Source organism: Scyliorhinus canicula, chromosome 25 (assembly GCF_902713615.1).
Source record: "Scyliorhinus canicula chromosome 25, sScyCan1.1, whole genome shotgun sequence".
Lineage (NCBI taxonomy): Eukaryota > Metazoa > Chordata > Chondrichthyes > Carcharhiniformes > Scyliorhinidae > Scyliorhinus > Scyliorhinus canicula.
The window spans coordinates 13,393,229-13,419,794 of record NC_052170.1 but is presented as its reverse complement, the minus strand read 5'-3'; the positions used below and the strand labels follow the sequence as shown (position 1 = coordinate 13,419,794).

At 53.5% G+C, this 26,566-nt stretch overlaps 1 protein-coding gene across 3 annotated transcripts in view; it reads left to right on the top strand.

The window, feature by feature from the left end:
- The first annotated feature begins 7,228 nt into the window (after window positions 1–7,228).
- carm1 (coactivator-associated arginine methyltransferase 1) overlaps window positions 7,229–26,566 on the top strand; it is a 70,440-nt gene continuing 51,102 nt past the window's right edge. For all 3 annotated transcript variants that reach the window (XM_038784991.1, XM_038784990.1, XM_038784989.1), the window contains exon 1: window positions 7,229–7,377. In XM_038784991.1, coding sequence (XP_038640919.1) covers window positions 7,236–7,377 — 142 coding nt within the window. In that variant the 5' untranslated portion in view covers window positions 7,229–7,235. The remainder of the gene's footprint in view (window positions 7,378–26,566) is intronic.

Sequence of the window (26,566 nt, the reverse complement as noted above, 5' to 3'; positions counted from 1 at the left end):
GCAACGCCTCTCAATCCTCAGTGTGGATCCAGATGACGAGTGGTGTGCTGTCCTCACAGTTATCAAGGCTCGCATCCGATTTAAACTGGACATCGGCGCGTCTGCGAACCTCATCTCACAATCCGACCTCGACACCATCCGGGCCCGACCAAGCATTCTTCCACAGGCCTGACAGCTCCTTGACTACAATGGCAATGCCATAGCTGCTAGTGGCTCGTGTCAACTAGGGGTATCCAACAAGGCGATCAAGGTACATTACGGTTTGAAATCGTCAGGCCTGACAGGGCATCCCTGTTCGTTGCTTGCGCCTGCAAGCTCTTGAACCTGGTTCAGTGAGTCCACACATATCATCGTCACCGGCGACGGCCTCGCCCGATGGAAATTTGCATGCCAACATAGACGACATTTTCACGCAGTACCACAGCGTATTTGATGGAATGGGTACGCTCCCGTACCGATATAAAATCCTGCTCAAGCCGAACGCCACCCCTGTAATTCATGCACCACGCCGGGTGCCGGCGCCCCTCAAGGATCGTCTGAAAAAGCAACTACAGGACCTCCAAGACCAGGGCATCATATTGAAGGTCACAGAGCCAACAGACTGGGTCAGCTCCATGGTCTGCGTAAAGAAGCCGTCAGGGGAGCTCTGCATTTGCATTGATCCTAAGGATCTAAACCGCAACATCATGCGGGAGCATTACCCGATCCCGAAACGTGAAGAGTTGACCAGTGAGATGGCTCATGCCAAATTCTTCACTAAGCTGGACGCCTCCTGGGGCTTTTGGCAAATACAGCTGGACGCGTCCAGTCGCAAGCTGTGCACATTCAACACCCCCTTCGGTCGCTACTGCTACATCCGCATGCCTTTCGGCATCATATCTGCCTCCGAAGTGTTTCACCGCATCATGGAGCAGATGATGGAGGGCATCGAGGGGGTGTGAGTATACGTGGATGACATGATTATCTGGTCCACAACGCCCCAGGAACACATTGCCTGCCTCAAACAGGCCTTCCAGCGAATTCATGAACATGGTCTCCAGCTCAATAGGGCCAAGTGCTCATTTGGTCAATCGGATATTAAGTTTCTAGGTGACCACATCTCGTAGCAGGATGTGTGGCCAGACGCCGACAAGGTCTTGGCGATCAATGCCATGAAGACCCCGGAGGACAAGAAGGCGGTCCTCCGCTTCCTCGGGATGGTCAACTTCCTCGGGAAATTCATTCCCAATATGGCATCCCAGAACCACGGCCCTCCGCCATCTCGTCAAGAAGTCAACGGAATTCCAGTGGCTGCCCACACATGAAGTGGAATGGCGTGATCTGAATGCACAGCTCACCACAGCCCCAGTTCTAGAGTTCTTTGACCCAACCAAGGAAACCAAGATATCAACTGATGCAAGCCAGGACAGCATTGGGGCGGTGCTCCTCCAGCGAGATGACTCCTCGTCCTGTGCTCCAGTGGCATACGCCTCCAGGGCCATGACGCCCACTGAGCAACGGTATGCCCAGATCGAAAAGGAGTGTCTGGGTCTCCTGACAGGAATAGTCAAGTTTCATGACTATGTTTACGGCCTGCTGAAATTCACGGTGGAAACGGACCACAGGCCTCTAGTCCACATAATCCAGAAGGATTTAAATGACATGACACCTCAGTTACAGCAAATTCTTCTTCGACTCCGCCGCTATGACTTCGAACTTGTCTACACGCCAGGCAAAGAGCTGATCATTGCAGATGCCCTATCCCAGTCCATCACCACACCGTGTGAACAAGGTGACTTCATCTGCCACATAGAAGCGCAAGTGTAATTGTGTGCCACCAACCTCCCAGCCTCTGCCGAACGGGTGGTCCAAATTCGTGAGGAAAGGCAGTGTGTGATGCAGCACCTTACCCATGGCTGGCAGAAGGGACAATGTCCCCAATTCTTTAATGTGAAAGACGAGCTGACGGTTGTGGAGGGAATCCTTCTGAAACTCAACAGGATCGTTATTCCTCAGAGCATGCAGGCTATGGTGCTGGGTCAACTCCATGAGGGTCACCTTGGAGTCGAGAAATGTCAACACAGAGCTCGGGAGGCGGTTTATTGGCCGGGCATTAACCAGGACATTGCCAACACGGTCCTCAACTGCCCCACCTGTCAGAAGTTTCAACCGGCTCAACCCAAGGAAACACTACAACAACACGTGATTGTGACCTCTCCGTGGTCCAAAGTAAGTGTAGACCTTTTCCACGCCAAGGGGCGTGACTACGTACTCCTGGTCGACTACTTCTCCAGTTACCCAGAAGTGGTGAAACTGTCCGACCTCATGTCGAAGGTGGTCATCAAAGCCTGCAAAGAAACGTTCGCCAGGCACGGGATACCGCTCACGGTAATGAGCGACAACGGTCCTTGCTTTTACAGCCAGGAATGGTCTGATTTTGCACAGTCCTACAACTTCTGTCACGTTACCTCCAGTCCCTACAACCCGCAATCAAACGGGAAGGCCGAGAAAGGGGTCCATATTGTCAAGCGGTTGCTGTGCAAAGCTGCAGACTCAGGCTCCGACTTCAACCTGGCAATGCTGGCATACAGGGCAACCCCACTGTCCACTGGGTTGTCTCCAGCGCAGATGCTCATGAATCGCACTCTGAGGACCACAGTTCCAGCCATCCATGTTCCAGACCTTGACCACCTCACGGTTTTACAAAAAAATGCAGCAGTCCCGAGCCCAACAGAAGGCCACATATGATGCTCATGCCATGGATCTACCCGAGCTGGCTCCAGCTGATCATGTTCGCGTCCAGTTGCCTGAGGGCGGCTGGTCAGCCACAGCTGTTGTTGTCAAACAAGTTGCCCCAAGGTCTTTCCTTGTCCACATGGCTAATGGCTCCCTTCTACGGCGCAACAGGCGGGCATTGCGAAGAGTTCCACGTCCACCACCTGACCGCAGTGCTCCGCCGGCCATCATACTTCCTCTGGACATACCCTGCCATGAGGCCACCAATCTGCCAGCAATCCTGCCGGCCCACGTGACCACCGCGATGGCAGTGATCCCACCTTTCCACGTGCAGTCGGCTCCTGATCCACCTCTGCGGCGATCGACAAGAATTCGTCGCCCACCACAAAGACTGAATCTGTAGACTGAACTTTTGTAAATTTTGTGACTGAATTCATTGATTTAACGTTTGTAAATATTGCTTCGTTTGCCATGTATCTGCACTATCGACACCTTCCCATGTATATACATTTTCTTCAAGCACCATTTGTATATAGTCAGGCATATATACGTATACATACCTCTGTATTTATTCAACTAAAAAAAAGGGGGGAGATATAATATCCACTCATGTATATAATGAGATGCAGACAGGCAGTGATTGACACATAGGATGACCAGTAAGCATACAACACAGTGCAGCCAATCACCAGACAGGACACTACCACTATAAAGCCAGAGGGCACGAGGTTTCCCGCTCTCTCTGGACCCAGCCACTGAGACAGTCAGAGTCCTCGAGCTAGCCAGTGCAAATACCATGCGGTAGCTAGTAAGTCTGGTCAGGCTACTACTAGGTCTCCAATCAGTTCAGTATAGTATCGACCCACAGCTGAATATGTTTATCAGTTCTATAGTTGAATAAAATAGTGTTGGATCTTCTCCAGTGTTACACGTCTGTTTCTAACTTCCCTGCATCGAGTGCAGTCCACATCGAACCAACCTGTCTAACACATCACACCCTATTTTCGTTACCCCACCCAACTTTTTTGACACTAAGGGAAATTTATCGTGGCTAATCCACCTAACCAGCACATCGGAGGAAACCGGAGCACCTGGAGGAAACCCACGCAGACACGGGGAGAACTCGCAGACTCCACACAGACAATGACCTGAGGTCGGAATCGAACCTGGGACCCTGGAGCCTGGTAAGTAAAATTGTGTTGCTGAGGCCACAGTCAGGTGAACCATGATTTTACTGAATGGCAGAGTGAGTTCGAAGGTCTGCTCCTAATTCTCAGTTATGTTCACTGATTCACAGTGACCACTGGATTTCCCCTGATTTTCCAAATCTGTGCAAAGGTACATAACATAGCAGAAAATAGCCCAGCATCAGTTATTCCTCTTTGCAATCTCCAAGCACACTTGGTGAAACTGGCTAAATCAGATATGTGGGGTGGAATTCTCCGCAGGGGGCTGAATTCATGAAGGCCGTCGTGAACTCGGCCGAGGTTCACGACAGCCTCGGGGCCCGCTCCCCGCACCTAATTCACCCCCACCCTGGGGCCTAGGAGCGGGCCTCCGTCTTTCTCGGCAGCGCCCTCGTCACGCCGAGAATGTTAAGTCATCCGGGCATGCGTGGGTTGCAGGTTCCAACCCACGCATGCGCGGATGAGTTCATCGCGCAGACGGCACGAACCCGTGCATGCGCGGTGGCCGTCTTTCTCCTCAGCCGCCCGGCAAGACGTGGCGGCTTGATCTTGCCGGGCGGCGGAGGGGAAAGTGTGCGTCCGTTTTGGACGCTGGCCCGACGATCGGTGGGCACCGATCACGGGCCTGTCCTCTCCCGAGCACAGTCGTGGTGCTCCCGTCCCAATCGAGCCCCCACATGCCCCAAGGCACCCGTTTCACGAATGCAGTGACCAGGCGTGGTTGCTGCCGTGGTGAAACGGGCGTGAAGGGCCGGTCCATCGGGCTCGGAGAATCGCCGTTCGCCTTGAAAAACGGCGAGTGGCGATTTTTCCGAGCGGGAGGGGGAGAATCGCGGGGGGCGCCAGGGGGGCGTATAAAATGTCGGGAGGCCCTCCCACGATTCTCCCAGGGCACGTGGGGAGCGGAGAATTCCGCCCGTAGACTGCATAGCTGTGCGCCCTCCAATGGGGCTTTCCTGATGTTTGGTCAGGCTCTGCCATGCTCCCTTTCGACATTCTGTGACTTACTCCGGTGTTGCAGCACCAGCTCTCGTCCTCCTGTGGTCTAACCAGGGAAATGCAGCATAGAGTGCTCTCGTCCTCCCTCCTGTGGTCTAACCGGGTATATACAGCATGGTGCTCTCGTCCTCCCTCCTGTGGTCTAACCAGGGAAATGCAGCATAGAGTGCTCTCGTCCTCCCTCCTGTGGTCTAACCAGGTATATGCAGCATGGTGCTCTCGTCCTCCCTCCTGTGGTCTAACCGGGTATATACAGCATGGTGCTCTCGTCCTCCCTCCTGTGGTCTAACCGGGTATATACAGCATGGTGCTCTCGTCCTCCCTCCTGTGGTCTAACCGGGTAGATGCAGCATGGTACTCTCGTCCTCCCTCCTGTGGTCTAACCGGGTATATACAGAATGGTGCTCTCGTCCTCCCTCCTGTGGTCTAACCGGGTATATACAGCATGGTGCTCTCGTCCTCCGGTGGTCTAACCGGGTATATACAGCATGGTGCTCTCGTCCTCCCTCCTGTGGTCTAACCGGGTATATACAGCATGGTGCTCTCGTCCTCCCTCCTGTGGTCTAACCGGGTATATACAGCATGGTGCTCTCGTCCTCCCTCCTGTGGTCTAACCGGGTAGATGCAGCATGGTGCTCTCGTCCCCCCTCCTGTGGTCTAACCGGGTAGATGCAGCATGGTGCTCTCGTCCCCCCTCCTGTGGCCAACGCGGGGAAAAGCAGCACCAGCTCTCGTCCTCCTGTGGTCTAACCAGGTATATGCAGCATGGTACTCTCGTCCTCCCTCCTGTGGTCTAACCGGGTATATACAGAATGGTGCTCTCGTCCTCCCTCCTGTGGTCTAACCGGGTATATACAGCATGGTGCTCTCGTCCCCCCTCGTGTGGTCTAACCAGGTATATGCAGCATGGTACTCTCGTCCTCCCTCCTGTGGTCTAACCGGGTAGATGCAGCATGGTGCTCTCGTCCCCCCTCCTGTGGCCAACCCGGGGAAAAGCAGCACCAGCTCTCGTCCTCACTCCTGTGGTCTAACCAGGTATATGCAGCATGGTACTGTCGTCCTCCCTCCTGTAGTCTAACCGGGTATATGCAGCATAGTGCTCTCGTCCTCCCTCTTGTGGTCTACCCGGGTATATACAGCATAGTGCTCTCGTCCTCCCTCTTGTGGTCTAACCGGGTATATGCAGCATGGTGGTCACGTCCTCCTGTGGTCTAACCGGGTATATGCAGCATAGTGCTTTCGTCCTCCCCCTGTGACGTAACCGGGTATTTACAGCAGGGCTGCTCTCGCGCTCCCTCTGTGGTGTAACGGGATATTTACAGCAGGGCTGCTCTCGCGCTCCCTCTGTGGTGTAACGGGATATTTACAGCAGGGCTGCTCTCGCGCTCCCTCTGTGGTGTTGCCGGGTATTTACAGCAGGGCTGCTCTCGCGCTCCCTCTGTGGTGTTGCCGGGTATTTACAGCAGGGCTGCTCTCGCGCTCCCCCTGTGGTGTAACGGGATATTTACAGCACGGTTGCTCTCGCGCTCCCCCTGTGGTGTAACCGGGTATTTACAGCAGGGCTGCTCTCGCACTCCCCCTGTGGTGTTGCCGGGTATTTACAGCAAGGCTGCTCTCGCACTCCCCCTGTGGTGTAACCGGGTATTTACAGCAGGGCTGCTCTCGAGCTCCCCCTGTGGTGTAACCGGGTATTTACAGCAGGGCTGCTCTCGAGCTCCACCTGTGGTGTAACCGGGTATGTACAGCAGGGCTGCTCTCGAGCTCCCCCTGTGAGGTAACCGGGTATTTACAGCAAGGCTGCTCTCGCACTCCCCCTGTGGTGTAACCGGGTATTTACAGCAGGGCTGCTCTCGAGCTCCCCCTGTGGTGTAACCGGGTATTTACAGCAGGGCTGCTCTCGCGCTCCCCCTGTGATGTAACCGGGTATTTACAGCAAGGCTGCTCTCGCACTCCCCCTGTGGTGTAATCGGGTATTTACAGCAAGGCTGCTCTCGCACTCTCCCTGTGGTGTAACCGGGTATTTACAGCAGGGCTGCTCTCGAGCTCCCCCTGTGGTGTAACCGGGTATTTACAGCAGGGCTGCTCTCGAGCTCCCCCTGTGGTGTAACCGGGTATTTACAGCAGGGCTGCTCTCGAGCTCCCCCTGTGGTGTAACCGGGTATTTACAGCACGGCTGCTCTCGAGCTCCCTCGCGCTGTGCGGTGCGGCGGCTGGAGCCGCGTGCTCGCTCGCCCGGCGACGCGCCTCCCCCTCCCTGTGCCGTTGTTAAAGGCGCGCTCCCGGTGCTGAGGGCGGAGCGCGTTCCCGCTCTCCACTCGGGGATTTTTTTTTTAAATGGCCACCACGGTGTTCCCAGGCGTGCGGCTGGTGTCGATCGGGGATCAAAACGGGGAGATCCAGCGGCACTCGGACCAGCAGCCGCTCCGACTGGAGATTAAAACCAGCCAGGACAGCGCCTACATCAGCCTGTACAGCAGTGAGTGACCCGGGGGGGATTGAGCGGGAGCGGGGCCTACACCCGCACCGGGAGCCTGAGCACCTCAGCCCGGGGATCATCCACTAGGGGCCTTGGAGCGGGGGACAGCCCCGGGCTCGGGCCCTGTCCCACCCTCCCCCCGGCCAATGCCGGAGGAGCGGGGCCGGGTTCGCTCCGGAGCCCCGAATCCACCTCGCTGCTGACACTCTGCCTGTGCCGGGGTCCCTGCCTGCCTGCCTGTCCCGGGGCTCTGCCTGCCTGCCTGTCCCGGGGCTCTGCCTGCCTGTCCCGGGGCTCTGCCTGCCTGTCCCGGGGCTCTGCCTGCCTGTCCCGGGGCTCTGCCTGCCTGCCTGTCCCGGGGCTCTGCCTGCCTGCCTGTCCCGGGGCTCTGCCTGCCTGTCCCGGGGCTCTGCCTGCCTGTCCCGGGGCTCTGCCTGCCTGTCCCGGGGCTCTGCCTGCCTGTCCCGGGGCTCTGCCTGCCTGTCCCGGGGCTCTGCCTGCCTGTCCCGGGGCTCTGCCTGCCTGTCCCGGGGCTCTGCCTGCCTGTCCCGGGGCTCTGCCTGCCTGCCTGTCCCGGGGCTCTGCCTGCCTGCCTGTCCCGGGGCTCTGCCTGCCTGCCTGTCCCGGGGCTCTGCCTGCCTGTCCCGGGGCTCTGCCTGCCTGCCTGTCCCGGGGCTCTGCCTGCCTGCCTGTCCCGGGGCTCTGCCTGCCTGCCTGTCCCGGGGCTCTGCCTGCCTGCCTGTCCCGGGGCTCTGCCTGCCTGCCTGTCCCGGGGCTCTGCCTGCCTGCCTGTCCCGGGGCTCTGCCTGCCTGTCCCGGGGCCCTGCCTGCCTGTCCCGGGGCTCTGCCTGCCTGTCCCGGGGCCCTGCCTGCCTGTCCCGGGGCTCTGCCTGCCTGCCTGTGCCGGGGCTCTGCCTGCCTGTGCCGGGGTCCCTGCCTGCCTGCCTGTCCCGGGGCTCTGCCTGCCCGCCTGTCCCGGGGCTCTGCCTGCCTGTCCCGGGGCTCTGCCTGCCTGTCCCGGGGCTCTGCCTGCCTGTCCCGGGGCTCTGTCTGCCTGTCCCGGGGCTCTGTCTGCCTGTCCCGGGGCTCTGCCTGCCTGTCCCGGGGCTCTGCCTGCCCGCCTGTCCCGGGGCTCTGCCTGCCTGTCTGTCCCGGGGCTCTGCCTGCCCGTCTGTCCCGGGGCTCTGCCTGCCTGTCTGTCCCGGGGCTCTGCCTGCCCGCCTGTCCCGGGGCTCTGCCTGCCCGCCTGTCCCGGGGCTCTGCCTGCCTGCCTGTGCCGGGGTCCCTGCCTGCCTGCCTGTCCCGGGGCTCTGCCTGCCCGTCTGTCCCGGGGCTCTGCCTGCCTGTCCCGGGGCTCTGCCTGCCTGTCCCGGGGCTCTGTCTGCCTGTCCCGGGGCTCTGCCTGCCCGCCTGTCCCGGGGCTCTGCCTGCCTGTCTGTCCCGGGGCTCTGCCTGCCTGTCTGTCCCGGGGCTCTGCCTGCCCGTCTGTCCCGGGGCTCTGCCTGCCCGTCTGTCCCGGGGCTCTGCCTGCCTGCCTGTCCCGGGGCTCTGCCTGCCTGTCTGTCCCGGGGCTCTGCCTGCCCGTCTGTCCCGGGGCTCTGCCTGCCCGTCTGTCCCGGGGCTCTGCCTGCCTGTCTGTCCCGGGGCTCTGCCTGCCTGTCTGTCCCGGGGCACTGCCTGCCTGTCTGTCCCGGGGCACTGCCTGCCTGTCTGTCCCGGGGCACTGCCTGCCTGTCCCGGGGCTCTGCCTGCCCGCCTGTCCCGGGGCTCTGCCTGCCTGCCTGTCCCGGGGCTCTGCCTGCCCGCCTGTCCCGGGGCTCTGCCTGCCTGCCTGTCCCGGGGCTCTGCCTGCCCGCCTGTCCCGGGGCTCTGCCTGCCCGCCTGTCCCGGGGCTCTGCCTGCCCGCCTGTCCCGGGGCTCTGCCTGCCCGCCTGTCCCGGGGCTCTGCCTGCCCGCCTGTCCCGGGGCTCTGCCTGCCCGCCTGTCCCGGGGCTCTGCCTGCCCGTCTGTCCCGGGGCTCTGCCTGCCCGCCTGTCCCGGGGCTCTGCCTGCCTGCCTGTCCCGGGGCTCTGCCTGCCCGCCTGTCCCGGGGCTCTGCCTGCCTGCCTGTCCCGGGGCTCTGCCTGCCTGCCTGTCCCGGGGCTCTGCCTGCCCGCCTGTCCCGGGGCTCTGCCTGCCCGTCTGTCCCGGGGCTCTGCCTGCCCGTCTGTCCCGGGGCTCTGCCTGCCCGTCTGTCCCGGGGCTCTGCCTGCCCGTCTGTCCCGGGGCTCTGCCTGCCCGTCTGTCCCGGGGCTCTGCCTGCCCGCCTGTCCCGGGGCTCTGCCTGCCCGCCTGTCCCGGGGCTCTGCCTGCCCGCCTGTCCCGGGGCTCTGCCTGCCCGCCTGTCCCGGGGCTCTGCCTGCCTGCCTGTCCCGGGGCTCTGCCTGCCCGCCTGTCCCGGGGCTCTGCCTGCCCGTCTGTCCCGGGGCTCTGCCTGCCCGCCTGTCCCGGGGCTCTGCCTGCCCGCCTGTCCCGGGGCTCTGCCTGCCCGCCTGTCCCGGGGCTCTGCCTGCCCGCCTGTCCCGGGGCTCTGCCTGCCCGCCTGTCCCGGGGCTCTGCCTGCCCGCCTGTCCCGGGGCTCTGCCTGCCTGTCCCGGGGCTCTGCCTGCCCGCCTGTCCCGGGGCTCTGCCTGCCCGTCTGTCCCGGGGCTCTGCCTGCCCGCCTGTCCCGGGGCTCTGCCTGCCTGTCCCGGGGCTCTGCCTGCCTGCCTGTCCCGGGGCTCTGCCTGCCTGCCTGTCCCGGGGCTCTGCCTGCCTGTCTGTCCCGGGGCTCTGCCTGCCCGTCTGTCCCGGGGCTCTGCCTGCCCGTCTGTCCCGGGGCTCTGCCTGCCTGCCTGTCCCGGGGCTCTGCCTGCCCGTCTGTCCCGGGGCTCTGCCTGCCTGCCTGTCCCGGGGCTCTGCCTGCCCGCCTGTCCCGGGGCTCTGCCTGCCCGTCTGTCCCGGGGCTCTGCCTGCCTGCCTGTCCCGGGGCTCTGCCTGCCCGCCTGTCCCGGGGCTCTGCCTGCCTGCCTGTCCCGGGGCTCTGCCTGCCTGCCTGTCCCGGGGCTCTGCCTGCCTGTCCCGGGGCTCTGCCTGCCTGCCTGTCCCGGGGCTCTGCCTGCCTGCCTGTCCCGGGGCTCTGCCTGCCTGCCTGTCCCGGGGCTCTGCCTGCCTGTCCCGGGGCTCTGCCTGCCTGCCTGTCCCGGGGCTCTGCCTGCCTGTCCCGGGGCTCTGCCTGTCTGTCCCGGGGCTCTGCCTGCCTGTCTGTCCCGGGGCTCTGCCTGCCTGCCTGTCCCGGGGCTCTGCCTGCCTGCCTGTCCCGGGGCTCTGCCTGCCTGTCTGTCCCGGGGCTCTGCCTGCCCGCCTGTCCCGGGGCTCTGCCTGCCCGTCTGTCCCGGGGCTCTGCCTGCCCGCCTGTCCCGGGGCTCTGCCTGCCCGCCTGTCCCGGGGCTCTGCCTGCCCGCCTGTCCCGGGGCTCTGCCTGCCTGCCTGTCCCGGGGCTCTGCCTGCCCGTCTGTCCCGGGGCTCTGCCTGCCTGTCCCGGGGCTCTGCCTGCCTGTCTGTCCCGGGGCTCTGCCTGCCCGTCTGTCCCGGGGCTCTGCCTGCCCGTCTGTCCCGGGGCTCTGCCTGCCCGCCTGTCCCGGGGCTCTGCCTGCCCGCCTGCCCCGGGGTCCCTGCCTGCCCGTCTGTCCCGGGGCTCTGTCTGCCCGTCTGTCCCGGGGCTCTGCCTGCCCGTCTGTCCCGGGGCTCTGCCTGCCTGCCTGTCCCGGGGCTCTGCCTGCCTGCCTGTCCCGGGGCTCTGCCTGCCCGCCTGTCCCGGGGCTCTGCCTGCCCGTCTGTCCCGGGGCTCTGCCTGCCCGTCTGTCCCGGGGCTCTGCCTGCCCGTCTGTCCCGGGGCTCTGCCTGCCCGTCTGTCCCGGGGCTCTGCCTGCCCGTCTGTCCCGGGGCTCTGCCTGCCCGTCTGTCCCGGGGCTCTGCCTGCCCGTCTGTCCCGGGGCTCTGCCTGCCCGTCTGTCCCGGGGCTCTGCCTGCCCGTCTGTCCCGGGGCTCTGCCTGCCCGTCTGTCCCGGGGCTCTGCCTGCCCGTCTGTCCCGGGGCTCTGCCTGCCCGTCTGTCCCGGGGCTCTGCCTGCCCGTCTGTCCCGGGGCTCTGCCTGCCCGCCTGTCTCGGGGCTCTGCCTGCCCGCCTGTCTCGGGGCTCTGCCTGCCCGCCTGTCTCGGGGCTCTGCCTGCCCGCCTGTCCCGGGGCTCTGCCTGCCCGCCTGTCCCGGGGCTCTGCCTGCCCGCCTGTCCCGGGGCTCTGCCTGCCCGCCTGTCCCGGGGCCCCGCCGGTGCCCGGGGTCCCTGCCGGCCGGTGCCGGGGTCCCTGCCGGCCTGTGATGGGGTCCTTGCCTGCCTCACCCCCATTTCTTTCCTCCAGACTCTTCCATCGCTCCCCAAAAGGGCGAATATTTGCCGTTGCTGCTGTGGAAGCAGCTACGACCCCCTTTCTCCCAGAGTTGGACATTAACCCTGAGCCAGTTACCCCTCGTCTTCAAACAAATACTGTGAAAATCCGAAATATAGACACAAGTATTTCCTGTCTTTATTTCCATTCTCCCGTTTTACCAGTTCTTCCTGCTCTCTCAACTTGTGTGTGTGTTTTATGTTGATTTGAGCATCACCATCATCTGCCATTTAACCGTATCCTGATTTTTTTTTCACACCACAGAGTAACTCTTGACAGGTCATGGATGCAGTCAGTCTGACACTGTTTGTTTGTGAATGTGTCCCTTCTGCCTTGTTCTGTTCCTCCTGAAATACAGCTCTGTGTAATATCTTTGTTTGGAGGAAGATTTTGTACCTGAAGATTGTCTCCCTTCTCTTAGTTTCTCCAGAATTTCCTGCTTTCATTTGGGATTTCCAGCACTTGCGATCATTTCTTCTTGTCGATTGGGTAATTTCCAGAGCACTGAAAAGAGTTGCTACAATCTGTAATTTTAGACGTTTGAGAGCTTTAACTCATTCCAGTAGATTGTCATATTGTATCTGCATAAATACAAGTAATTATCCTGCCGCTCGGCTGATAGTTCTGTGACACTCACTGTAAACCAGTGTAGGCTTGCTTGAATAATTTTAAAAGTTACTAATTTTAAGGCAGTATCCTGTTATCTGTCCTGCATATTGCTGCTTTCATGTCCAGTTTTTGCAGTGCTGATAATTTGCAGGGCGCGTGGAATTTTAATGCTGTCCACTTTCAGAAGGTCTGATACTTTGTGACAGTTACTGAGCATCATTGTGTGATTCAAAAACCGAATGCCTCCTTTCCCCAGTCCAGCAATAGGGTTGTTAAGCCCTGATGATGCTGAAGCCCTTTGTGGCTGGCCAGGATTCTCCCACTTCCCCCCTCACCTGGACTGTCCAGTAGCAGAACCTACATACACAGTCGCATGCTACTAGCTGGATAGATGATCTGTACGGAGGTATGCACTGCCTATCACTCCTCCATTCACTCACTCACTCACCTACATAGCTCCCAGTCCCCCAGAGCTAGAATTTTAAATTACCATCCTTGTCTTTAAATATCTCTCTCTAACCTCGACAACCCTGATTGGTATATATTCCACTCCCGTTATTGGCAACTATGACTTATATCTGCAATTCCATTTTCCGAAATTCCTGCTTTAAACTCCTACATTTCCCTCTCTTCCACACACCCGCCCTTTAATTGAGCTTTGGTCATTTTGGCCTCCCAATTACTCTTTGCGCCACTTAGGGCAGCACGGTGGTCCAGTGATTAGCATTGCTGCCTCACGCCGCCAAAGTCCCAGGTTCGATACCGGCTCTGGGTCACTGTCCGTGTGGAGTTTGCACATTCTCCCCGTGTTAAGATGTGCAGGGTAGGTTAATTGCCCACGTTAATTGGGGGAAAAAAGAATTGGATAGTCTAAATTTTTTTTTTTTAAATTACTCTTTGTGCCACATAATTGCCAGGCAATAACCATCTCCAGTAAGAGAGGACCTAACCATTGCCCCTTGCCACCCAATGGCATTGCCATCACCCCCGCTATCAACATTCTGGGGGATACCATTGATCAGAAACAGAACTGAACTAGTCATATAAATACTGTGGCTACAAGAGTAGATCAGAGGCTGTGGTGAGTAACTCGCCTCCTGACTTCCCAAAGCCTGTCCACCATCTGCAAGGCACGTGATGGAATGCTCTCCAGTTGCCTGGATGAGTGCAGCTCCAATAACACGAGATGCTTGACGCCATCCAAGATCAAACAGACCGCTTGATTGGCACCCCTTCCACAAACATTCACTCACTCCACCACCGACGCACAGCGGCAGTAGTGTGTACATCTACAAGATGCACTGCAGCAACTCGCCAAGGCTCTTTAGACTGCACCTTCCTGACCCACAACCTCTACCATCTAAACTATCATGGACAGCAGATACCTGGGAACAGCACCCCCGCTGAACCTGGAGGTTCCCCTCCAAATCGCTCATCATCCAGAATTGGAAATGTATCACCGTTCCTTCACTTGTCGCTGGGTCAGACTCCTGAAACACCCTCCCTAACAGCACAGTGGGTGTACCTACACCATATGGACTGCAGCGATTCAAGAAGGCAGCTCACCACCACCTTCTCGAGGGCAATTAGTGATGGGCAACAAACGCTGGCCTAGCCAGTGAAGCTCGCATCCTGTAATATTGAATTTTTAAACCTGTCTTTTTGGTTTAGTATCCATTCTCCATAAGTCTCTAGCACCAGGTGTTGTTTTGTAGCTCTGATATAAAGGAAGCTTCCAGTTCTCACTTGATGTCTTTCTGTTTGTGAGAAGCAGGCCTTGGTAGCTGATCAACAGGGAGAAGCCCATCACCACTGAGTTCTACCAGACAGACTGCTCTGATTCAGTGTATTTACAAATGATGTTTGGGGGCATTGAGTAATTACCTTTCTTTTTCTTGCTGCATTGAACCAAAAAGAAAGAACAAATTATTTTCTAGTTTCAACCTATACAGTCCCTTTCTTGATCCCTGGATATCCCAAAGGCCAATGAGTTACCCTTGAATCGGTCAGTGTTCTCATGTAGGTAATGTGGCAGTCAGTTCACGCACAAGGCCCCACAAACAGCAACAAGGTAATGATCCCATCTTTTTGTTTTTTTGTATAGTGTCGATTAAGGAGAACTTCCTTGCTTCTCTTTGAAATACCGAATTGGGATCTATTTCCTGTACCTGAGATCTACTTTGGCTTAACATTCCATCCAAAGATGATTTCTTGGACAGTGAAGAATCATAATCTTTATTATTGTCACAAGTAGACTTACATTAACACTGCAATGAAGTTACTGTGAAAATCCCCTAGTCGCCACATTCCGGCGCCTGTTCAGGTACACTGAGGGAGAATTCAGAATGTCCAATTCACCAAACAAGCACGACTTTCGGGACTTGTAGGAGGAACCCAGAGCACCCAGAGGAAACCTAGGCAGACACGGGAGAACGTGCAGACTCCCCAAACAGGAATCGAATCTGGGACCCTGGTGCAACAGTGCTAACTCCCTTTGGATTGCTCTGGGAGTGCCAACCTAGATTTTGTGCCCGAGCCCCTTGTGTGTGACTTGGAGCCACGACCTACTGATTGAGGGGTGAGAGAGAAACCAGACAAACCTAATGAGGCCAAGTTGTGCAAATGTGTATTCCATATCTCTGAGGTTGATATGAACCCCCTTGTGGGGTTGGCCATTGCCTTGTGTTCTAACTGGCATCAGATCTTGGGCAAGACTGTTTATGTGCCACTGCCCCAAGGACCGGCACCAGCTCTTGAGGAAGACTTTCTTTAACTATTTTAGCCTTCAATTGCTGTGACCCTTCTCTGAAATGCGTGCTGTAAGTAGTTCTGCTGGCCCCATAACTCCTGCATTGAGCTTGTGTGTTATTTCTGACTTAATAAGCAAACATTATTACTTCAACTTTTCTCTTACTGCTTCATTGAAGAGCTAAGTGTTTGCAGGCCGAATTATTTTATTCTGCTGGGTGCTCACAAATTGCAAAATCCTTGTATCACAAGCCGGCTTTTTCACCGGGGATGAACTTTGCACTCGAGTGCACCCCGTGTATTTTTCAGGTTTACATATTCCTTATGAGGAACATTATTTAGCGTTGTCAAGCTGGCTGCAGACATCCCCTTTTAAAGCAGATAGAAATAACCATTCTTTCCCCCCAGAATTGTACAAAGCTTGGTTCAATATTACAGGGGAGGGGTGCTGGTTATCCGTGTGACATCCCAGATACGACCCTGAATTTAAAACGCAGCCTTCTTGGAATATAGAATAACGCAGATGCTGGTGATTATTTGCTCAGCCCTCGAGCTGCTCTTGCCATAAATCTGGACATGCTTTCAATGGGATTATTTTATCATTTGTAAAAATATTCTCATTCATCCTGTGCAGCCTCTAATATTCCTCTTTCTCAAGTGGCTCCACTTCCTGAAGAGACGTCTTGAGATCTTCGATCATAAGAGGGCAAATCAGATATTTTTGAAATAACGCCCTGTCTCATTTTTCAGCTGGAGATGAGCAAATTTAGGGATGGTGTAGAAAGGGCTTTGGTCTGGGTTTAGCCGTATTGTATCTGACCTACGGATGTTCGGTGCTAACACTGAGTGACATTTATATTCTGTCTTGTATGTTCCAAAATAAATAGTACTTCTCACCTGAGTGTGACAGTGGATTCTGGATGCCAGTGACATGTGGGGACAGTGTTCTGTTACATTGGCACAGAAACTGGCCACTTGACCCAGCCAATCAGTGCCAGTGTTTATGCTCCATTCCTAACCCCTCCTGTCTTTCCGCCTCTCAGTCTGTCTTTCCTCATCAGTCTTTCACCGTAACTCTCTTATTCCCTTCTCTCTCATTAGCTTCCCCCTTTAATGCATCCACAATGTTTGCTTCAATCACACCCTGTGGTAGCGGGCTGCACATTCTCACCACCCTCTGAAGGTTACGTCTGAATTCTCTTGTTGGTGACTATTCTCTTGTTGGTGACTATCACCTATTGATGGTCTCGCGTTAGATAAGCTCTTCCCCACAAGAGGAAACAGCATCCGCTTCATCAAAATCTTCAGAATGTTAAACACCTCTATTATGTCACCCTCCGCATTTGATATCCAAGAGGAAAAAGATGTGTTTGAATTAACGTTATTTAAAATGTATATACACTGGGACCGTTGGAGGGTGAGCCTTATTATTGGAGGCAGGTTTGATATTCCAAGGGAGTTGTTTGTTGATTTCTTGTTGCTACTTCTGTCCCTGCGGTATTTTTGGGAGTGGGGAGGGCTCTGTTAATGGCTAGGGGAAAAACCTTCTCTAACCAGTTTGAGAAGGTTCTGCCCTTCCTCTTTACTCATCAGGCATTTGCTTGAGGCAAACTGTCACAATGTCATGGTGAAGTTAGCAGCTGTGATGGTCTCGGATGTGGGTGGAGCAGGGATGGGCTCGGGACTCACTTGCTTTTAACACAAGTGAATAGTGCCTTGCAGATGGGTGTGTTTAAATTGAAAGGGGGGGGGCATTTGCATTGCACCTAATCATCTCGTGCTTGGGAAGGGTGGCGCAGTGGTTAGCACTGAGGACATAGTTTTGATCCTGGCCCTGGGTTACTGTCCGTGTGGAGTTTGCACATTCTCCCCATGTCTGCGTGGGTTTGCCCCCACAACCCAAAGATGTGCAGGGTAGTTGGATTGGCCACGCTAAATCCCCCCCCTTAATTGGGAAAAAATGAATTGGGTACTCTTTTTTTTTCTTTAAAAAAAAAAAAAAAAAAATTTTTATTTTTTCAATCTCGCGCTTGGAAAGATATGATGCTTTATTTCAAAGCGGAAATGGTGTTATGTGATCTCTTTCCTGGTGGACTCTGTGAGGGAGGAATGTTGGCACGGATAGGAGGGCAAGCCCCTACTCGGAGCAGAGGAAATGGAGTAGATCTTTTTAATAAATAAATTTAAAGTCCCCACTTCATTTGTTCCAATTAAGGGGCAATTTACCGTGGCCAATCCACCTAGCCTGCACATCTTTGGGTTGTGGGGCCGAAACCCACACAAACATGGGGAGAATGTGCAAACTCCTCACGGACAGTGACCCAGAGCCGGGATGGCACCTGGGACCTCGGTGCCATCAGGCAGCAGTGTTAACCACTGTGCTGCCGTAGAAATGGAGTAGATCAGGCAGGGTCTTTGTTTTGACAGCAGTGTCTGCCTGAATTGTGCTCGGGCCCAGCGGGGAGGGGTCTTGAGCCCACAGTCCTCTGACGCTGAGAGAAGACATAGTCATAGAGGTCTACGCATGGAAAAGACCTTTTGACCCATCGCATCTACTATGTGATTGAGGCACCACGTGTGTGTTTGGGGTGTGTCAACCCATGCCTTTTTATTTAAATACTTTTTTTGGGTGTGGAGGTAGGAAAGGATGGTGTTTGGGACCAAGTGGCAGAAACCCTCACTTCTGAGAGTAGAATCCAATTAACTTAATCCAATTAAGCCAGAGCTACCTGTATCCAAACCCGTGCCACGCTTTAATCGCCCCGTGCCCATTAATCTACCCGGGCTCTCGGACCGTAAGCAGCTTAATTTTTAAAATTCTGTCTCTGCCTCACGCTCCACCTCCTCAAACCCACCAAGACCTCTGCACTCCAACTCTGACCTCTGACCTATCCGACATCTTCACCCACCCACCTTGAATGACTCCACTATTGGTGGAGCCCAGCTGTCTGGGCCATTGCCTCACTCTGTCTTCTTGAAACTTAGCCCCTTCAACCAAACTTTTGGTCCAAATATGACTGACTGAATGAGACTGACATTATTAGTCCTTAACTCCTTGTGGGACATTTTATTCAGTTAAAGGCACCATATAAATGAAAGTTGTTGGAACATATAGAAAGGTGTGAAGCAGTTTCTTTTAAAAAGAAATAAAAATCACTTATTGTCACAAGTAGGCTTCAAATGAAGTTACTGTGAAAAGGCCCCAGTTGCCACATTCCGGCGTCTGTTCGGGGAGGCCGGTACGGGAATTGAACCGTGCTGCTGCCTGCCTTGGTCTGCTCTCAAAGTCAGCTATTAGCCCTGTGCTAAACCAGCCCCTCTAGTAGCACCCTGACCGGTTTTCTTCGGTATCTATGCCTAGCTTTCTTTAACCTGACCCTGCGTATTTATAGTATGTATATCTGCACAGGTTGATCAAACCTCGTTGTTTGTTTGGGAGTGGGAGTTTTGAGTTTTTGTAAAAATAAAGACCAGTTTGCTCTCGCTGTAAGGACAGTCCTAGAATTACAACTCTGACCTCTACCTCTGCTTCGATGGGGAGAGAATCAACAAACCAATCCTGTCTTAATGTTGCTGCTCAGTTGGGTGATATGACCAATTAATTCTGCAAGTATGTGTAGGTCCTGCTGAGTGACATTATAGTCGTGTTTTTAAAATCAATCAATAATGTTACTGCGAATATGGCAGAAGAAGCAGACTTGAAACTGTCCATGGGTGGTTGGGAAGTTGTGCATGTGTCGGGCGTACATTTTGTTTTGAAGGATATTTTATTCCAAACACGTTCAACAAAATCAACATCCAATCAAAGTTTGTGCATTTTTCCCCTTTTTAATCCCCCTCTCGACAAACATTTCCTAAAACATAGCCACAAATAGCCTCTGCCGAACATCAAAGCCGCCCTCTGACCCCCACCCAAGGGAAATTTGATTTTCCCCAACCTGAGAACACATCCCCAACCATATTGTGCCCACTAGTGGCGTAGCCAACCTCCAATTCATAAGTACCCGTCGCCAGGCAATGAATGGCGAAGGCTCTGCATCGGTCCCCCCTCCCCCTCCAACACCCTAAGGTTCGCCACCATTAGATCCGACTTCCTCAACCCCTACAATCTTCGATGGGTCCTGAACACCGCCTCCCTAAAGTTCTCCAACTCCTCACCCCCCCAAGAAAATTAGCGTGATTCGCTAGCCCCCTCCCATTCTTCTCGTACATTATGGTTCCCCCGGGGAAAACCCCAGCCATCCGAGTCATGTGGAGCCTGTACATCACCTTAAACTGTAAAAGACTGGTCCTTACGCAGGAGGAGGTTGTGTTCACTCACTGCATTACCTCACACCAAAGTCCTCATCCTTGCTCCCTCCCCAATTCCATCACCCACTTCCACTTGATCGTTTTCACTACCGTCTTGTCCTGCTGTCCACACCACCCACATATATCCCCAATCCTAACATCCCCCCCCCCCCTTCATCGCAAGCAGCAATTTCTCCAGAAGCCTGGTAGCACAATGGGCAGCATGGTCGCACAAGTGGCTAGCACTGTGGCTTCACAGCGCTAGGGTCCCAGGTTCAATTCCCCGCTGGGACACTGTCTGTATGGAGTCTGCATGTTCTCCTTGTGTCTGTGTGGGTTTCCTCCGGGTGCTCCGGTTTCCTCTCTCAGTCCAAAGACACAGGTTAGGTGGATTGGCCGCGCTAAATTGCGTTTAGTGTCCAAAAATGTTAGGAGGGGTTACTGGGTTACAGGGATAGGGTGGAAGTGAGGGCTTAAGTGGTCGGTGCAGACTTGATGGGCCGAATGGCCGCCTTCTGCACTGTATGTTCTAAGCGTATACCCGAGACCTGAGGGAACAAAGGCAGCTTCTTACGCGCACAGCCCCACACCTGCCAGTACTTAAACTCGCTTGGTAACTTGAAGCTCCCGTCCCAAAACATGTCCCTGATCCGCCCCAACCCTCTTCCCTCCACCGCCTGCCTATACATCCTCCCCACCCGCCGTGAACTCATAGTCCCCACACAATTACGTCAACACTGACATGTGACTCAGTGCCTCTCCTGCTGGTTCCTTATTTTTATACCCCACTACCGGACTCCCTGTATACTTCCTCTGAGCGAGCAGCATCCGGTAGTGAATTTAGCAGTCTTTAGCCAAACAGTGGTTTGAATATGAAACTCCCTTCCTGAAGGAGCAGTTGGGGCAATTAGTGAAGGTAGAGAAAGCTAGGTAAATACAGGAGAGAGATGTATGTTGATGGAACTGTCGGAGTTTCTATTCTGTAAATATTTTATCATACAGCCAACCAGTTTGAGACCGTCCTGTGTCTTTAACTCTTGGCATCGTACATTGCAATAGTGAGTTTATGAAGAAGGCATTTCTTCCTCTATACTAATTTCTTGTGAAATGTTTTAACCTTCCTGAGATACAGTTGACACACAAATGGACGAACAAGCATATAAAGCAGGAGGAGGCCACTCAGCCCCTCAAGCCTGCTCTGCCATTCATAGTATCATGGCTGATCTGATTGTAACTTCAACCCCACCCCAATAACCTTTCTTTTCTCCCTTATCCAGACCTATCTACCTTAAATATTCATATGCACTGTCAGTATCCTGAGGGTTGCCATTAACTAGAAACTGAATTGGACCAGCCATATAATACTGTGGCTACAAGAGCAGGTCAGAGGCTCTGAATTCTGCCATGAATAACTTCCCTCCTGACTCCTGAGTCTGTCCATCATCTACAAGGCACAGGTCAGGAGTGAGATGGAATACTCCTTCACTTGCCTGAATGAGAGCAGCTCCAACAACACTTGAAACTCGGCACTATCCAGGGCAAAGCAGCCCCGCTTGATTGGTACCCCATCCACCACCTTCATCATGAATTCCCCCTTACCACTGACGCACAGTAGCAGCCATGTGTACCATCTACAAGATGCACTGCAGCAACTCACCCAGGCTCCTGAGGCAGAACCTTCCATGCTCATGGTCGCTGCCATCGAGAAGGACCTGAGCAGCAGAGACGTGGGAACCCCACCACCTGGAGGTATCCCTCCAAACCATTCACCATCCTGACTTGGAAATATATCACCATTCCTTCAAAATCTTGGAACTCCCTCCCTATCAGCACTGTGAGTGTACCTACACCTCGGGGACTGCAGCAGTTCAAGAAGGCAGCTCACCACCACCTTCTGTGGAGCAGCTAGAGGTGGGCAATGAATTCTGGCCTAACCAGCGATGAATGAATGAATTTTTTAAAAACCTCGCCAAATTAGCTACTATTTCTGTGCGTTGATGGTGAGCACGAGCAGGCTATCCTACTGCAGAGCCATCACATCTATGGCCTAACCCGTCTTCATCCAATATCTGCAGTCATACAGGCAGAGTCAGGAATGGGAATTTACTGCTCGATGCAGAGCTGTTGATGCCCAAATTGAGGTTAGCTAAATATGCACGCATACAAATTAAGCGATATTTATTTGGTGAATGGAACTTGGTTAATTGACCAACATAAAGCCCTTGAGGCTTTTGCCAGCTGCTTGTTGTTGATATTATGAGTGCGCACAAACATTTTTATCGGGCCGTCATCATGTTGCTGCTTGTTGGAATGGCTGTGGTAAATTGACCCTGTCTTTCCTTGTGTACTGCAGTGACGAGTTCAGAAGTACTTCATTGGCTGTAAAGCGTCTTGTAACATTCTGTGGTCAGAAAAGGCATTGTGTACTTGCCGGCTCTTGTATACTTGCTCCCTTAAATCCCATTCTCTAGAGGGTTGCTGCTGTGTTGGTGAAGCAACACCTGTACTTGCGTTGCACCTTCAACATAGTAACCCATCCCAAGGCACTTTACAAGGTTGTCACTGAGAGCCGTGGGGAATTAGGACCTAGAACTGGGTCCAAGAGGTGGATTTTATGCAGGATCTTAAAGAAACAGAAGTTAGAAGAGCACTTTAGAGCCTGGAATCTAGACTACTGTAGGTATTGCAAATGATGGTGTGATTAAAAGCTCATAACACAAGTTGGAGGAACACCAATATCGCAGAGCTGCAGGACTGGCAAAGAGTACCGAGATAGGGTGGAGTGAGGCTATGGAGAAATTTAACCTGTTAACTGGGAGCCGGTGTAAGGCCATGAGCACGGTGTTGGGTGACAGGGATTTGGTTCAAGTTCGACAAGGGTAGCAGAGTTCTGGAACGTCCGTAGGAAGGCAACTGACTGGCATCACACTGGATTAGTTGAGTACCACAAGACACGCAGTATGAGGGTTTCAGCAATGAATGAGCTGTGGCAGCGACCGAGGCTGGCAGTGTTTACAGAGGCAGAAGTAGTCGGTTGCTGTGAGGATGTGAATATGGAGTTGGAAGCTCATTTCGTGGTCAAATAGGCCGTCACAGTTACAATGGTCTGGCTCAGTCTTATGCATTGACCAGGGAGAGGGGTGGCACCCAACATGGGCCTGTCCTGACGTACTCATTCCAAAGTTCGGAATTAACACAATTGAGTCCAGGCCACATGCGAGTAGTTTCTAGCAATACAGCAGGTCGGCTCTAATGAAGTGGGTCAGGAACAACATACCGCCATGTTTTCAAACTCACTCTGGTCCCTCACCGAAGTAGAATCACTGGGTAGTGGTTGAAACATTACGTGGATCGAAAAAGTGAACAGTATAGCTGACGATACCACAAGAACTAATTCTGGTGGAAGTGCGGCATCGTGGGCCCCGCTTCCTGCAGTATTCTGAGAAATCGCTAACGTGTTACCCGGCTACAATTTTGGGGAAATGCAAATCAACTTTTAAAAGAAGTTTTGTCTCGGATGCTTGCATAGCTTCTGCTGAGTGTTGCTGAGCACTTTGTTCCAATCCCTGTATGGTTCAGATTAACAGCACATCAATGAGAAGCCAGAACTCTCAAATTAGTGTTGGGTCAAACTCCTGTAACAATATGAAGCACTGACAGTGATGGTAACTGGGTGTATTAGAGGCTTCTATTTCATTCCAGTGTCTAAACCATTATTGGCTTCCTATCACTCCATTACCTGCCAAAATTTTGATTCCTGCATACTCTGCTGGAAAAATCCTTCCTTTAAAACATCCCGTAACAGCCTCCCTGAACAGGCGCCTGAATGTGGCGACTAGGGGCTTTTCACAGTAACTTCATTTGAAGCCTACTCGTGACAATAAGCGATTTTCATTTTTCCTTTCATCTTTACTTGACTGTTGTGGCGACATCAGATATTAAATTAGGTGAAGATTTTGTGTGTGTTTGTGTGTATAGATGAAACTAATTCCTATGTTTTCCTGCTTCAGCTTGTTGAAATGGGAATGAGCAGTCTTAATGCTGACTCCTGTTCAGGAATAAAATCCCATACACTTTCTCTTTCTAGTCTGATTTCCATCCTCTGCATTTTTATAAATCTGCTTTCCAGGCGCACATCTGTTCACTCGAGGCCTGGTTCCCGATCACGGGTTTCAGAGATCATTAATTGTGGCACATTGCCTGCTGCCCATTGCCCTATGTGACTGCGGGAGGGTTATGGTTGTTCTGAGATTGCAGGATCTTCTCATTAAAATGCAATATTCGTCGCATTTACTGGGAACCTTTTTTAAAATAGTTTGAGCCAATCGTAAAAGTTCACAAAGTAACTCCAAACCTGGGTGGGAATTGACTGTGACCATTTGAAAGAGTTGTGAGGATTCTTGCTCCATTTAAATGCTTGCCGTTTGAAGAAATAGATGGCAAAACGAAACGTTACTGAGAAGCCTTTCTGATGCCTCTAAAGCACTGAATGGGTCTTTTCTTCTATTCTTCCCCTCCCTCTGCACCTAAGCTCTGAATTGAGCTGAAGTCTCAACCATGAGGCAGCTGGATCTCCTCGATTATTTTCCTTTTTTTATTGTCCTTCGGAGAATGGAGTTTCCTTCCACATCTGTTGGCCTTTATTCCGAGAGCACTGCAGGGCTGAGCCTACGGGCTGCATATCCTGAATGTGAGAATTTGCATTTAATGCCTGCTGAGCATTGAGCTGCAAAGTGAATGCCGGTGTGTGGGGTGGGGGGGGGGGGGAGGGGGGGGGGGAGGGGGGAGGGGGGGGGGTGAGGAGTGATGAGAGAAAAAGGCAGGAGCTGGCTGTTTTCAGACACAATTGGTTGGCAGCAGCAGGCACAGCAGCAGTCTTCTAAATGTGAGACAGTGGTTATGCAGTGCAGAATTCCTCCCCCAGACACTAAGGGATGGTGGTTATGCAGTGCAGGATTACGGTATTCTATGCACCTTGTTCCATCTCTTGCATGTGTACCTGAGCTGTACAACACAATTTTTTGTGTGGAGTTGATAAATCTATCTGAAGAGCTGACTAGTTCATTATGTAGCGCAGGAGTCTGTATAATAGGAACCAGACCTTGTGTTCTTTTAATTAAGCCACATAAATCTTATTGATGTCTGGAAGCTGAATATGGAGAAAGATGGAAATTGCTAGCAGCTGGGGATAGTGTGAGTAATTTCTAACTGCAACACACCCTCGTTTATGTTTTTGAAACCACCGTGCAGTGATCCTGGAACTTGTTCTGGGGAATGCATCTGGAGAAAGCAGAAAGCCCAGGAAAGCTTGGAACGGAGTCTAATCGACGATCAGTGTGTCAATCGGTGATGCCCTCCTCTGGCAAACTGCTGACTTTATTTAAGTGGTGCAAGATCTGTGGCTTTTTTGTTTATTCTTTCGCAGGATGTGGACATCAGCATTTCTTGCCCAGCTCTAGTGGCCCATGAGCTGAGGGCAGGTATGAGCAACTACATTGCTGTGGGTCTGGAGTCACATGTAGGAAGGCAGATTTCCTACCCCGATCAGTGATGGGGTTTTTGCAATAATCAGTGGTATGATCACCATCCGTGGTCACTGTTACTGGTGACTAACTTTCAATTCCAATTGATTAGTTGTATATAAATTCCATCAGATGATATGGGATTTGAACCCATGTTCCCAAGAATAGGTCTAGGTCTCTGGTTGCCACCACGCCAGCTTCGTTAGTTATTTAATTGTCCACACCATTGGATGAGACAGGATTGGTTTGTTGTGCAATCCCTTGGCACCCTCTAGAGCAAACTGCTTCAGCTGTTTGACCAGCATGCTGTCCTGTGCTGTAGCTTCACCTGGTTGGCACCTCCATTTTGTTGGTTGTGTCTGGTGCTGCTCCTGGGATGCTGTCCTGCACTCCTGGTTGTTTGATGGTAAAGTGAGGAATATGCTAGCACTCAAGGTTACAGATTGCGGTTCAATATACTACTTCTGCTGATGACTCACGTGTTCCTGGACCATGCGATGTAGATGGAAGTAATGGGAGATTTTTAATCTGGGTGAAAGCACGTGTGGAGGAAGCGGCTGTTATGACAATATATCCGTTGCAGAATTTGGCGTTTGCTGTCAGTCGCAAGAGGGGTGGATGGATCATTTTAGGCAGCACGAGTTGCATGTGCTTTTCCCAGTCATTGGGTACCTTTCTTTGCCCCCTTTGCATGGGGCAGGATTTGTAAAGAAACCAAGGACTCTGTGTCTGCCATGAAACACATCAATAAGTTAAGGTGGAGGTTGAGGATTCCAGGAATGTTGCCTCAGCTGAATAATTATTTCTCTACTGGCCCGAGGGAGGGGAGGGGAATGTGTTTAATCTTCTACTCGGGTGGGTTGGTAAAGTCTTGAGAACTGGAGGCCATCAGTGGAATTAACACTTTGTAACTCCCTGCCACACATTCACTCCCGTATGTGGTAAAAAAACCACACAACCGTCTTTCAAAGCTTTTGCACTGTGAACAATTAACTGTTCCCAGGATTGGTGCTGATTATAATGGCATCTATGTGAAACATAGAAAATAGGCGCAGGAGGAGGCCATTCTGTTCTTCAAGCCTGCTTCACCATTCATTATGATCATGGCTGATCATCCAATTTGGTTATCAGTTTCCATTTTCCCCCCATACCCTTTGATCCCTTTAGCACCAAGTGCTACACCTAACTTCTTTGAAAACATACGATGTTTTTGTTTCAACTGCTTTTTGTGATAGCAAATTCCACGGGCTCCCCACTGAGGGCCGAAGGGCCTGTTCCTGTGCTGTACTTTTGTTTGTTCTTTGTTCTCTGGGTGAAGACATTTCTCTTCATCTCAGTCCTAAATGGTTACCCCGTATCCTTAGACTGTACTCTAGTTCTGGACTTCTCTGACATAGGGGAAATTCTTCCTACATCTACCCTGTCTAGTCCTGTTAGAATTTTAATGGTTTTTTATGAGATACCCTTCATTCTTTTAAACATCAGAAAATATAATCTAACTGCCTCAATCTCTCCTCTTACTTCAGCCTTGCCATCCCATGAATCAGTCGGGTAAA